This window comes from Aotus nancymaae, unplaced genomic scaffold (genome assembly GCF_030222135.1).
Source record: "Aotus nancymaae isolate 86718 unplaced genomic scaffold, 86718_ANA_hifiasm-v0.15.2.pri h1tg000041l, whole genome shotgun sequence".
NCBI lineage: Eukaryota > Metazoa > Chordata > Mammalia > Primates > Aotidae > Aotus > Aotus nancymaae.
Window position 1 is genome coordinate 2,258,205 of NW_026988455.1, and position 15,043 is coordinate 2,273,247.

General features: G+C 44.3%; 1 protein-coding gene across 1 annotated transcript in view; it reads left to right on the top strand.

Annotated features, from left to right (window-relative positions):
* LIPC (lipase C, hepatic type) overlaps nucleotides 1-11,678 on the top strand; it is a 173,034-nt gene extending 161,356 nt beyond the window's left edge. The window contains exons 9-11 of the mRNA XM_064361346.1: nucleotides 4,872-4,989; nucleotides 7,919-8,137; nucleotides 11,532-11,678. Coding sequence (XP_064217416.1) covers nucleotides 4,872-4,989; nucleotides 7,919-8,137; nucleotides 11,532-11,643 — 449 coding nt within the window. The 3' untranslated portion in view covers nucleotides 11,644-11,678. The remainder of the gene's footprint in view (nucleotides 1-4,871; nucleotides 4,990-7,918; nucleotides 8,138-11,531) is intronic.
* Nucleotides 11,679-15,043: the final 3,365 nt, after the last annotated feature.

Here is a 15,043-nt window from a genome sequence, read left to right on the forward strand (position 1 = left end):
TTGCAGAACCAAAGCACCAGGAGATACAGAAAGGGTCTTTTGCAATTAGACACACCTGGCCTGGACCAGTTGAAGAAAGCAAGTAGGCCTCCTTACAAAGGGGCAAGCTGCACCCTGCCTCTAACAGCAGGATGGATGGAGCCAGGGAAGGGACTCACCGGGGAGAACAGGAGCCGTGGAGGAGGGGCTGCTGCTAACCGTGGAAGGGCAGAGACTGCACAGTCAGGCTCCAGAGCACGGGGGAGCAGAGGGATAACGCCCTGGCCTCTCTCTCCTCTGACCTGACCTCCTACTAGTGCCTCTCCCTCCAGCGGTCACACCCAACCAGAAACCAATCGACAACGGAGCCTGGCAGATGCAGCCTAAGGGACCCCATCCTGGGGCTCAGGGCTGAGCAGTGGAGGGCAGAGTGGATGAGGACAGCAGGGGTAGAGGGCATAGATGGACAGTACCCAGCAGGTCAACATTATTAAGCCTGTTATGAGGACAAAAATGATGTATGTAAAACACTTAGTATGTAGCTTGATGCATAGTAGGATCTCAACAAATGGAAGCTATTGTATCATTGTTGGTCTCTTTAATGCAGTTATATATCCACGTTGTTCTTCACTCAATAAGCCTGTTAAGTACTCCTTGGACGCCTAGTGTGTGCTGTGTCCTTGTGGAGATACAAGCAGTAGCGTGGCTCTGTGACTGCCTTTGGGGAGATAGGACATGGACATAGATGCCCATGAGACATAGCAGAGGCCTCAAAGGACCTCAGTTTCTAGTTCTTTTTTTCCTCTCTCTTTTTTTTTTTTTTGAGACGGAGTTTCGCTCTTGTTACCCAGGCTGGAGTGCAATGGCGCGATCTCGGCTCACCGCAATCTCCGCCTCCTGGGTTCAGGCAATTCTCCTGCCTCAGCCTCCTGAGTAGCTGGGATTACAGGCACGCGCCACAGTGCCCAGCTAATTTTTTGTATTTTTTGTAGAGACGGGGTTTCACCATGTTGACCGGGATGGTCTTGATCTCTTGACCTCGTGATCCACCCGCCTCGGCCTCCCAAAGTGCTGGGATTACAGGCGTGAGCCACCGCACCGGCCTTTTTTCTTTTTCAATACTTTTGTAAAAGCTCTTTCTTTTTCCAGTTGGATTCCAATTAGAATACACGTTTACTGCAGAACACATGAAACTTGCAGAAGAACGTGAAGAAGAGAATGACATTACCACTGTGCCCTCTCCAGAGATGAGCACTGTTAACATTTTTGTGAGTCCTCTGCTTCTGTGCACTCCGTTTTGCAGCGTTGGCCTCACACTAGACAATTTCATAACCTGTGGTTTTTTGTCAATTTTGTTGTTTTCTTTTTCACTTCTTTCATAAGCATTGAAATCATTCCAAAAATAGCTTTTAATGGCTTCGTAAGAGTAAATCACATGTTTGGGACTATGAACTGAAAATCAGCAGACTAACTTCTAATCGCAGCTTCATCCGTCATTAGCCACGTGACAACAAGTTACTTTTTCCGAGTTTCCGCTTCTTCCTTTGTAAAACCATGTGGGAGGGAAAATAAAGCAGGCATCTTATACAGTTGTTGTAAAGAGAAATGAGATAATTATGTGAAGCTATTAGCTCCATGTCGGGAACATAGTAAAGCACTAAATGGTAGTTACCATAATTGCTGTTATTAGTTCACAGCCGTCCCTCTATTACTGAATATTTCAGGTGTTTTCAGTTTATTTTTAAACAAATGTTAGGACATTTTTTGACTTAAATCTCTTTCCACAATTCAACTTTTTCCTTAGAGTATATAAAGCTGGCGGTCCTGGGAATAAACACATGGAAGTTCAAGTTCTGGAGTCAGGCTGCGTGAGCTGACGTCCCAGCCAAACACGACTTACTAGTTTGTGATCCCAGAAAAGTCACTTAACTGCTCTGTGCGTCGGGTTCCTCTTCTTTAAAAGGAGAAAATAATAGTATCATTTGTTGGCGGGTTAAGTGAGATGATAGACGCAAAGCACCTCGTGCATACTGCCAATTACATGCTTTTACACGCACTGGGCACTAGGCTGAACACACAGCAGACCGCCAGTTAATACATATCACATGAAACTGAACGAAGACCGGTTACTATGAGTGTTCCTTGAGTTCTCTGGAAGATGTCCTGCCTCCTCATAAGGAGGTTAACCCAAGGCCAGCCCTTCCACATCTCACCCCCTTCCACCCTTTGGAAAGAGCCTTTGGCAACTTCTTTCTTTGGAAACTGCCTTTGGAAAGCACCTTCCTTTTTGTCTCATTTTGACTTATAACACTGTTTGCTTGTTACGGTTTCCTTGACAAACTCCTAGATGGTTTAAGACCTCTCCAGAGGCTTCTGGGATGACAGGCTAAGTCCGTTTCTCCAGTGGTGCCACCCAAGAGTTTAGGGACCCTTCCCAGGACTTGTGCCTATAGCTCTTTTCTTCTTTTCCACCCACAGCCTCTTTTGTTATCTTGAGGGCATCAAATTACTTTATTTCAGGCTTGGGATTTGAGCACCTATTGTATTACAGCACGGGTCCCCAACACCCGGCCACGAACTGTGACCCATTAGGAACTGGGCCACGTAGCTAGAGGTGGGTGGCGGGTGAGCAAGTATTATCACCTGAGCTCTGCCTCCTGTCAGAGCAGTGTGGGCGGAAGATTCTCATAGGAGCGTAAAAATCCTATTGTGAACTGCACATGATAGGGATCTAGGTTGCATGCTCCTTATGAAAAGCTGTTGCCTGATGATCTGAGGTGGAAGACTTTTATCCCGAAACCATCCCCCCTACCCCCACACCGGTCCGTGGAAAAATTGTCTTCAACAAAACGCAACCCCGGTGCCAACAAGGTTGGGGACTGCTGATGTGTAGGTTACTAGAGTAAGTACCAGATACTACCTGAGCTAGCTCTTACCTAACGCAGAAAACTCTTGGCCTACAAATCAACTCAGCATTCAGCTCTTGCTGTGAACATGAATAAACATCTGATGCTTCGGAGATAACCCCTTTAGTAAACCCAAGAGATATCCCCACTCACATGAGTAAATTAAGCACAAAATTCAAATGGGAAGATTAGTGTATGCCAATTAATTACCAATAGGATTGCATAATTAATCTAGAAACTAAGCAATACAGGTGTACCAGGACACTGGAGCTGGCATGTTAGCAAAACAGCACTGGCCCTACCCTCCGCTGGGCTTGCTGCATAGAGACCAACCTCCAGTAGAAATGGTACCACTTGGGAGTTAGTAGATTGATTGATGAAGAGATGAATTTCAACATGCTGGATAAAAGGGATGAATGGTCACCTGGCTAGTTACCATGATCTAATTTTTAAAAATTCTCTTACAACAAAGCTTGAAACTCAGGTCTTGAATCCTCACGGGTGATTTCCATCTAGATGTTCATGCACATTATGATATGTCACTCCCAAACAAAACCATCAGTTCATTCATCCCACGAGCGTTTATTAAGCACCTACTGTGTGCAAGGCACTGTTAGGATTCGTGGATTAATCAAAACAGGAAAGGCAAATACATAGCAAGGATTCCATAAACCCCTTATCCTTTGCCCAAGGGAGACACTCATCTTGCCACAAGCCTGGACATGGCCTCAGAATCCATCTCAACACAGGGCTCCAGGCAGTTATCATCAATCAAATGGAATTAACATGCCATATTAAACCTGTTTGCAATCTTGGAGCTATAGAGAATATGGATACAAAAGAACCCAGGAGGTCAAGGTTGCAGTGAGCTGAGATTGTGCCACTGCACTCCAGCCTGAGTGACAGAGAGAGACCCTGTTTCAACCACCCCCACCCCAAAACAAAAACAAAAACCCATCCCGGTCTGGAAGTTGGACCCTGTATCCAACCCTGGGGAGAATATGGAGATGAGAAGGAAGTCCAAGCAGGATCAGTCATCTAGAAATGAGGTAGGATAATTTTCAAAACAGCTCCATAGCTATGAACCACACAAGCTAAGCCAACACCATCTAGGGTGAGGGACGCTAAGGGCACACAGGCTGCTATTTGACCTCGAGGAAGTCACTCGCATCTATGTGAGCTCCAGTTTTCTTATTTATAAAATGGGAGTGATAATAACAATGCCTACATCATAGGGCTGTGGTAAGTAAACGAGATGATGCAATGTAGTTACCAATGTCTGTCTAATAGTAAGCCATTTGCTTTCCACAACTAAATGTAGAATTTATTAGGTAAAGAAGAATAAAAAACAATTATCTGTTTCCAACCAACCCATCAGTAGGAGGACATTCTGGACATTTGATAAAATAGGAAGTTTTTAGGCCCAAGTTCTAGAACCGAAGTTATTTCCATTAGGAAATGTGCTCATTAAACCTTACAGAGCTTGTTTCCAGGAACTGCCACAATATAAACATTGGTCATTAGGGCATATATTGCTTAGCTGGAGCTCTGCCCCACCCTGAAACACACCCCGTCAGACAGAGGCAATAGTGGAAAATGGCAGTGTATTCTCTCCTGCCTTGTCAAATGCCCAAAAGGCATATATTCTTTGACTTATGAAAGGAGACCCTTGCCAAACACACAACATATTACAACAGAACTTGCATCTAGAAATCAGTGAGAGTGTCAGATATCCTATACTCCTATTCTGCCCTCTTTTGTTGGCAAATATTTATCATAATTACATTACAAACACAATATAAGTCCTGTGTAGACACCTAGGAAATACAGAGAAGATAAACCACTATTTAGGAGCAAAAAAATGTTAACATTTTGATATCTAGCTATCCAAACTTTTCCCTCTAGATGTTTAAATTTTAAGAAATGAGATTTTTAAATTTAAAATCTCTGCTTAAATTCTCTTTCTTTCTCTCTCCCTCTCTCTAGTTTATCATTACAACTTCAAGATCCATTTCATCAACCAAAGTGAGAAGCCAATAGAAACAACTTTTACCATGTCGCTACTCGGAACGAAAGAGAAAATGCAGAAAATTCCCGTCACTCTGTGAGTAGGAGGTGTAGCCCCCTAGGGTGATGACACGCTTATTTTTCTTGCCGAGTATAAATGGACTCTGTAATTTTCAAGGATCAGGACAGCCACAGCTACTCTATTCCAGATGTAAACCAAAAAGCATCTGAGACAAGTCTCAATCAATTTAGAAGTTTATTTTGCCAAGGTTAAGGACATACCCATGACACAGCCTCAGGAGGTCCTAATGGCCTGTATCTAAGGTGGTCAGGCTACGGCTTGGTTTTATACATTTTAGGAAGACATAAGACATCAATCAATACTCGTAAGATGTACGCTGGTTTGGTCCAGAAAGGTGGGACAACTCAAAGTGGTTTGGGGATGGGAGTGCAGGGGAACTTCCAGGTCCTGGGTACATTCAAAGATTTTCTGATTGGCATTGGTTGAATGAGTCTATCGAAAGATCTAGAATCAATAGAAGGGAGTGTCTGATTAAGATAAAGAGTTGTGGAGACCAAGGTTCTTATTATTCAGATGAAGCCTTCAGGTAACCGCTTCAGAGAGAATTGATTGTAAATGTTTCTTATCAGACTTAAAAAAGTCCCAGACTTAGTTAATTCTCTCCTGGATCAGTGAAAAGACCTGGAAAGGGAAGGGTATTCTCTACAGAAGGTAGATTTTCTCCCCAAGAGACAGCTGTTCAGGGTCCTTTCAAAATATGTCAAGGAAATATATTTTAGGGTAAAATAGTTTAATTTCTTTCAGGACCTGCTGTCTGTCATGTGATGCTAATACTACACTCAGGCTGGAATTTGTTGTCTTACTGCCACAAAAAGTCTGCTTCATCAGTCTTAAAATCTGTGTTTTAATGTTAATGCTGGTCAGTTGTGCCTGAATTCCAACGGGAGGAGACTATAATGACGTCCCCCATCTCCTCTTCTCATCATGGCCTGAACTCATTGTTCAAGTTAACTTCGGAATGCCCTTGGCTGAGAGGAGGGGTCCATTAGATGGTTTGGGGACTTAGAATTTAATTTATAGTTTACACAGGCTTGAGCTTTTGAACACCAATCATGTACAGGACACTGTGGTAGGTGCCAGATACTACCTGAGCTAGCTCTTACCTAAAGCAGAAAACTCTTGGTCCACAAATCAACTCTTAGTATTTGGTTCTTCTTGTAAACATAAATAAATATTTGGGGCTTCAGAGACAACCCCTTTAGTAAGCCCAGCTCATCCCACGTGGCCAAGCTGGTCAGAGAGGACATCCACCCAAGCCCAGGCGCTCACATCCCTGCTCACCTTCTACACAATATAAGTCCTGTATAGACATTCAGGAAATACAGAGAAGGAAAAACAAGAAGATAAACCACCATTTAGGAGCAAAAAAATGTGGTTAACATTTTTATATCTGTCTATCCAAACTTTTCCCTCCTTTTCCCTCCTACCACCTGCTTAATGTTACTCACTGTTGGCTGAGCAGACAGGGAAGCCAGGGGTGGCCCCACCAGGACCTGCAGTGTAGAGGCGAGTGGTGACGGGCAGAGCAGGTGTCCCCAAGAAGGTCCCCAGAGCCTTTCCAGTGAGTTCATAACCCAGAAATTAAAGTGGTATCTTTTGACTTGGCACAGATTTCCAATTTCAATCAGCCTGCTCTGCCAGCCTCCCCATCTGTCCTTCACCCTATTACCCACCTGCTCACTCTGAGGCTCCCCAGCCTCTCTGGCCTCTCAGCCCTCAGCATGGACTCTCCCTGGGAAGTGACAGTAGCCCCTCACCCACTCAGGGATGGCCCTGAGCTTCTCAAAGATTGCCCCCAGCTTTGGATCTCTGATCATCACACTGATTCAGCCATTCAGGAAGCATTTGCTGGTGCTCTGTCCAACACCTACCTAATGATACCGAGGACCCCAGCCTCTGGAGGCTCACAGCCTGGCAGGGCAGGGGATTCCTAAACAGCTCTTCACAGCACACTCAGAAAGAGCTATGCCAAGCCACACAAGGGACCCCTCCATCCGGCTGCCTTCCCCTAAATCCAGAGCTGCCTCTGCACTGCCTAAAATCTCTCCTAGAGGATGGTTCTCAGTAGTGGAAAGGGCATCTCACCACTCTGTCAATGTTGGGAGATTTCAATGTCTTGGAGATGAGTGAGTAAAGCTGATAATGATACCTCAGAGTCTGCATTTTAATCTTGCTCTAAATCGGTGCATCCTTTTTACGTGTGTTTTTTCTATTATGGTTCTGCTTCACTGTTTTAACAGAGATTTCTACTTATATGGGGGGAGGAGCATTACTTAGGAGAGAGGCACACTGTGTTACTCGGGAGAGAGGCAGACTGTGTTAAACCTACAGAAAGCTGAACTGTCCAGACGCCATTGCCGAAGCCCCCCTGTCTCCACGGGGGCTTCTCCCTAGAATCAAAGCTAAGGCAGGTGGATCACGAGGTCAAGAGATCGAGACCATCCTGGTCAACGTGGTGAAACCCTGTCTCTACTAAAAATACAAAAATTAGCTAGGCATGGTGGCGCACGCCTATAGTCCCAGCTACTAGGGAGGCTGAGGCAGGAGAATTGCTGGAACCCAGGAGGCAGAGGTTGCAGTGAGCCGAGCTCGCGCCATTGCACTCCAGCCTGAGTAACAAGAGCGAAACTCTGTCTCAAAAAAAAGAAAAAAATCAAAGGTAAAGAAAGTTAACTACATTTGTTATAGCTGGACTTCTCAGAGATTTTTTTATGTGTTAACACAGAAAATAGTATCGTTTTCCCAATTTTATTATCTGGAACTCCCCTTTTTGTCCTGGCACACCTATTGCTAGCTCTAACAATAGTCTGTTGAACACCAGTTTGGGAAATGCACCAAAAATCCCAAGTCACTCAAGCAAACATAACACATCCTGAATGTGTGTAAGCAACACTTTGCTGTTACAACGAAACTGATTGTGTCTGATTTTCTTTGTATATTCAAGGGACAAAGGAATTGCTAGTAATAAAACGTATTCCTTTCTTATCACGCTGGAAGTGGATATCGGTGAGCTGATCATGATCAAGTTCAAGTGGGAGAGCAGCGCAGTGTGGGCCGACGTGTGGAACACGGTCCAGACCATCATCCCGTGGGGCACAAGGCCCCGCCACTCCGGCCTCCTTCTGAAGACGATCAGAGTCAAAGCAGGAGAAACCCAGCAAAGGTGACTGCTGTTTCAATCTGCTTTTAACATCTATTAAGCAGCCACTTGTGCCAGGCAGTTTCACAACTGAATGCTCACGTTCATCATGTGGAGTATTATTACGCCCTAGTGAGGGAGTACAGACGCTCAGAAAGGTGAAGTGACTATCCCAGCTTTACACAGCCATAGGTGCAAGGACAAAGATTCACACCCAGGTCTTCGGATCCCACACCAGCGTCTCCCCACTGCCCATGGCTGATGCTACCTGCCCCTGGAGGCTGAGAACCTCCGCACTAGCCAGAGGCCTCTCAAGCTTCAGTGCAGGTGAACCACCCTGCGATGTCAGCGCCGCCGGTCCGAGGTGCTGTGGTAGATGCAACATCTCTTTTTTGTTCTTTGACCAAAGAACTGCTTTTATTTTATATATTTATTTATTTATTTATTTTTAAGATGGGGTTTCACCATGACGGCCAGGCTGATCTTGAACTCCTGACCTTAGGTGATCCACCCACCTCAGCCTCCCAAAGTGCTAGGATTACAGGCGTGAGCCACTGCACCCGGCCAAGAACTGCTTTTAATAGATCACAATCTCAAAAATCCCAATGTATCTCTCTCTTTCTCTCTGTGGTGGTATCTTTCAAATGTCAGATGCCAAAGAATTGGGACGCCTAACACATTTGCAGAATTCCTGCACCAACCTGCATAGCTTCTGATTCACGGTGGTCTTGGGAAGGGATCCAGGATGCCTGTTGTTGAATAAGAGCACTAAGAGATAAGAAATGCTGCTGTGTTTGACTTAACATCCCCCATGGCCCCAAAGTCTCCAGGGATAAGAAGGTGTTGGGGTAGGGAGTAAAGAAAAGGAGGGAAGAGGCCGGGCGCGGTGGCTCACACCTGTAATCCCAGCACTTTGGGAGGCCGAGACAGGCCAATCACCTGAGGTCAGGAGTTTAAGACCAGCCTGGCCAACACAGTGAAACCAATCCCTACCAAAATACAAAAATTAGCTGGGTGTGGTGGCTCATGACTATAATCCCAGCTACTCGGGAGGCTGAGGCAGAAGAATCGCTTGTACCCAGGAGACTGAGGTTGCAGTGAGTGGAGATCACGCCACTGCACTCCAGTCTCGGTGACAGAGCAAGACTCTGTCTCAAAAAAGAAAGAGGAAAGGAAGGAAGGAAGGAAGGAAGGAGAGAGAAAGAGTAAGAAAGAGAGAGAGAAAGAAAGAAAGAAAAAGGAAGAAGAAAAGAGAAAGAAAGAAAGAAGGAGAAAGAAGGAGAAAGAAAGAGAAAAGACAGGACAATCCAGTGCTCCTGAAATCCTCCCAGCAGAGCAAAGGGCTGCCCCACATACCCTGCCACAGTGACTGTGCTTTTCTGTCATCCATGGTTCTCCATGGCAGAATTCCGGGCTTCCCAGGGCCCTCTCCTGTCTCCTCCTTTCTCTATTCAGGACACGGTCTCTAGTCTCCCATCTTCCCTTGTTGCGAACGTCGTGTTTCTCTTTGACTTGTCCTCACAGAGGGAGAAAACAGCAGGCTTCTAATCTCTGAACCACCCCTTGGGTTTCACTGCCAGGAGCCGGCCTGTGGCAGATTTATGCCCCCTGAGTCCCTTAAACAATCACACTCTCAGATTTTATCTCCCTGGCAATTACTAAGAGCATACCCTGCCTTCTGCCAACAGATCTCCCAACATGATCAATTTGGGAAGATTAAACTGCTCACTCCTCTTCTGCATGGAGCTCTTCTCACACGACTCTTTGGCCCATTAGAGCAGTGCTGCTTCTGAGCTCCGCCCCTGCCCACACGCTCTTAGCCGGAGAGTAATTCCTCAGTTTGGGTGGCTGTTCACCCTGCCAATCCCATGTGGCTTGAGCTGAAAGGTTGTCTAAAGCACAGCACTACCTTCTTCACTGGGGCACACCCATGGGGTACTGAAGAAGAAATGAGGAGAGGGAGGGGCCTGGCGCTTTCAGGGCTCCCACATGTGGTGGGCATTGAACTAGGCGCTCCATGCATTGATCTCATGTGATCTTTGCTGTGATCCTGAAATGGGTAGTATTGGCCGTGCAGAGTAGGAACCGGAGGCTCACAGAAGTTACACAGCTTGAGGACATGGCTCAGAACTGTCCCAGTCCAGATTTGACTAGAATTTGTCTGATTAATTACCCATCCGTTGGCAGTGTACTGTTTCCAACAATTCCTTCTTCCATTAGTTTTGGTTCCATTAATCTGAATGTTCTCAGTCTAATCTAGCAGAGTTGCAGTGCTGGATATTAACATACACAGGCATCAGGGGTATAGGAGGCTGAGGCAGGAGAATCGCATGAACCCCCAGGCAACAGAAGTTGCAGCGAGACAAGATCTCGCCACTGCACTCCAGCCTGAGAGACAGAGTGAGACTCCATTAAAAAAAAAAGGAATGAAAGTGCTGGGGCAGCCCTCCTTCATTCTCCCCTGTGACAGCTTGTGGAAGGTTTGAGGGTGACTATTGTTTCCTTGACCACATTTGCCTTGACTTCCGGGCAAACATTTTTAGCTCCTTAACCGTTTCTCCCAAGGCAATCCTACCTCCCCAGCCTTCCCTCCTTGGACAAGCTCCAGTTTGTCAATGCTGTTCTTTTTTTTTTTTTTTTTTTGGAGATGGAGTCTCACTCTTGTCACCCAGGCTGGAGTGCAGTGGTGCAATCTCTGCTCACTGCAACCTCCACCTCCTCCAAACCTTGAACCTTCTGGGTTCAAACGATTCTCCTGCCTCGGCCTCCAGAGTAGCTGGGATTACAGGTGCACGCAAACACACCTGGCTAATTTTTGTATTTTTAGTAGAGATAGGGTTTCACCAGGTTGGTCAGGCTGGTCTCGAACTCCTGACCTCATGATCAGCCGGCCTCAGCCTCCCAAAGTGCTGGGATTACAGGTGTGAGTCACAGCACCTGGCCCCTTTCATTCTTACAGAACTGAAATCACCCCAGGCAGAACCCCAGGAAGTCTTATACTGATTGCTTTCACTGTCTTGGGTTTTGTTTTTCTCTGAAGTTACAAAAATATTTGCGAAGGCCGAGGCAGGTGGATCATGAGGTCAAGAGATATAGACCATCCTGGCCAACATGGTGAAACCCCGTCTCTACTAAAAATACAAAAATTAGCTGGGTGAGGTGGCATGCGCCTGTAGTCCCAGCCACTCGAGAGGCTGAGGCAGGAGGATTGCTTGAACCCGGGAGATGGAGGTTGCAGTGAGCCAAGATCGTGCCACTGCACTCCAGCCTGGCACCTGGCAACAGATAGAGAACCCATCTCAAAAAAAAAAAAAAAAAAGACATTACATAAATTGAGTAGTATTTGATAAAAGATGAAACATTTCGATAAGCTCCACCTAATACTTAATGCTATGTTTGCTTTCTGTTTTCTATTCAGAATGACATTTTGCTCAGAAAACACAGATGATCTACAACTTCACCCAACCCAGGAGAAAATCTTCGTGAAATGTGAATTAAAGTCTAAAAAATCAAAGCAAAATATCAGATGAGATTTAATGAAGACCCAGTGTAAAGAATAAATGAATCTTATTCCTTATCTGGAATGGCTGCCTTATTTAAAATCCAAAATTACATAAAGAATCTCACATAAAGTTTAAATAAAATTTAGATTTAAGGGGGATATGTTTCAGTCTCACAAGCTGAGCTTTTAAAAACTAGAACTATTTTCCAGTATTAGTACAACTAAAAATTTCCCAATTTTATCTCTAGTTAAATGTTAATATATGCAAATCAGTACAAGTGCAAGAGCCATTTTAGGTCTGTTGTTCTAATTTACAATGTCTTTCATAATTAAGTCAAGTTTCCCACATTTCCTTGCTAGTTTATTCTGACCAGTTTTTGAACCATGCTAGAAAGATACTTTTTTATTAGGTAACTAGTGTTCCAATAAAGCAAATTCTTAATTAATCACCGCTAGTTATGTATACCAAAATACATACCCTTTAAGACAATACAGATCATAAAAGAAAAATTCTAGGTATTCTAATAGTTATACAAATCATATAATCATTTCACAGAACCAAGCACTTAAAAGTAGAATTCTACTAAAACTACTAGTGATAACAGTGAAAGCTGGACAGTTGGTCATTTTACAAATTAAATAAATATAATTATTGTCTCTTACTAATGCTCATGACTAAAGGTAACAAAAAAACTTGGAATATCTCACAGAGTTTGCTATGGACTGAAGGTTGGAGTCACCCCAAAATTCATATACTGAAATCTAATCCCCAGTGTGATGGTATTTGGAGGTGGGGCTCTAGGAAGTGATTAGGTCATGAGGGTGCAGCCCTCATAAATGGGATTAGTGCCCTTATAGGGGATAAAGGACCAGAACTCTCTGCCATGTGCAGATACAAGAGGGCAACTATATGCAAACCAGGAAGCAGACCCTCACCAGACTACCAGATCTGCTGGCACCTTTATCTTGGACTTACCAGGTTCCAGAACAGTACAAAATAAATGTTTCTTGTTTAAGCCATCCAGTCTTTGGTAATTTGCTATAGAAGCCTGAACTGACTGAGAGAGTTAGATGTCAAATTTCAAACTGTCCAACAAGTGAAATAATAATGTTTTGATCACCAAATTCTATCACAAAGCATGTGGTGACAACAGGTACTAAATATGGTAATCAGTTAGATATGTGTTTTACATAATTCAGAGAGAGGAACATGCCATGCACCTTAAACAACCTAACCTAACACGCACGTCGGCTCAGCTCTATACAGCCCATAATTCATGTACCCTTCACCAAAGCAGGGTAAACGGGGGCTCATGAAAACAAATATCCTGGAAAGATGTCTGCCTCTGACTAATCAATTTAAAATTAACTTGCATGATTCACTTTTATTTCCCTTTGAAAGACCTAGAAATCTAAAAAGTTTGGGGTGGAGGGATAGGAGGAAAAGGTGGTCCAAGTTTCCAAATGAAGCATTCTGTCCTGCAAAAGTATTTGTCCCCACTTTTAGAGACTGTGCATGAATATGTGTCTAAAATTGATAGATACTAAAATGAACAATATTTTCCATTATGTCTGAAATACTAAGGTTTACAATAAAATGTTTGCATTGGATTGCAAGGTTTTATCATTAACAATCCAGAAGGAATTTAAAATATTACTTTCAATAAACAACAGGGAAACACTCTTTGCTACATATACAACAGAGTCCATGCATATGTATTCCAGGAGACATGTGTGTGAGCCTTGAAATCATCACAACCAGAAACAGCCCAAATGTCTGCCAGGGCAAGGCAGAAATGAACTGGGGCATAGTCTTGCTAATGGACTGTCATACAGCCGTAAGATGAACCAAAGCTCCACACACACAAGAACACGGCTGGGGCCAGCGTGAGGCAGCAACGCATCTAGGGAGCAACATTTAAGGAAGCACTCATGCATTTTGCCTTTGCACAAAGAGATAAAAAATAGATACAGTGTAATACAAACAAAACCAACCTATATTGTTAGGGATGGGTAAACAGGGGGTAAAACTCTAAATAAAAGCAACAACAGGCCGGATGCAGTGGCTCACACCTGTAATCCCAACACTTTCAGAGGCCAAGGCAGGCAGATCACTTGAGGTCAGGAGTTCAAAACCAGCCTGGCCAACAAGATGAAACCCCTATCTCTACTAAAAATACAGAAATTAGCCAGGCGTGGTGCACATCTGTAATCCCAGCTATTTGGGAGGCTGAGGCACAAGAATCCCTTGAACCCAGGAGGCAGAGGTTGCAATGATCCAGGATCTTGACATTGCACTCCAGCCTGGGCAATGAGACTCTGTTTCAAAAAACAAAGAGAAAAGGAAGCGAAACAAAATCACCATCACAAAAGTGAGGCTGTGATAATCCCAGGGAAGAGCAAGCCGCCCTGCAGTTCCAGGTGCCGGCAAAAGTCTCCTCACTCCAGGTGCTGGGTACACAAACGTTCACTGATTTAACTGTTCCATTCCATCCACATTTCATGCACTTTTAGTACGAACGTCACCTTTCACAATGTGAAAAAAAAAAGTGAAAATAAAGGGCAGAGTTCAACAAACATGTTTCTACTATAGTGTGATATGTTTCGAAAGTAACAGTTTCACAAGCAATATAATTAGAAATTATTTCATCTTTAGTAAGAAAACTTGAAGTGCCACAATACACGGTCACATTCTGGGCAGAGAATTCAGCAAGCACCCAACATGAGCAGTAGTTCACTGGAACGTCTGAAACTCCTCGTGGCGTGTCCAAATCTGGTTGCCAATTCTGTTGCCGGTGGATTATTTTCACTTGCAGGGATGTGTTCATCGACATCACATTTTCTTAAGTATATTCAAGTAGGGAAGTCAAATTGGGAAACTGAATAATGCAGGCACATCTGTTCGTTGCACATGCAAAATGCTGGCTAGTGAACTGATTATACACACCTCTCTCCAAAGAATCTGCATTTATGAGCCCACTCAGGAAAGACAACACTAGCATTTTGCCTTTCAGGCAAAAGCTCATTTGTGCTTCTGCGTGTAAGAGAGCACTGGAAAAGAAATGGAATGTCGATTACAGTGCAGCTGGGCTCTTTGAGGTGAGTAAGTCAGAGAGAAGGAAATGAGCACTCCATTCAACATTAAAATGAATGCACTCTGCTGCATCGCAAAGCTCCCTGTCCTCAGTGTTCACCTTGAGTCATGTTGGTCGCAAATATTGCAAAGGGTTTTATTGCAGTACCTGTCTGTGGGGTGGCGAGGCAAGGGGCAAAGCTGCCCAGTGCTGTGTTTGCACTCCCACAGAGGCTGGACTAGAGGAAAGGCAGAGGGATGGAAAATAGACAACAAGATGAACTAAAGAAAGTCAATCCCCAAAGTGACCATTCACTGGCTAAACTTTCCTTATAATACATATTTCTACTTGAAT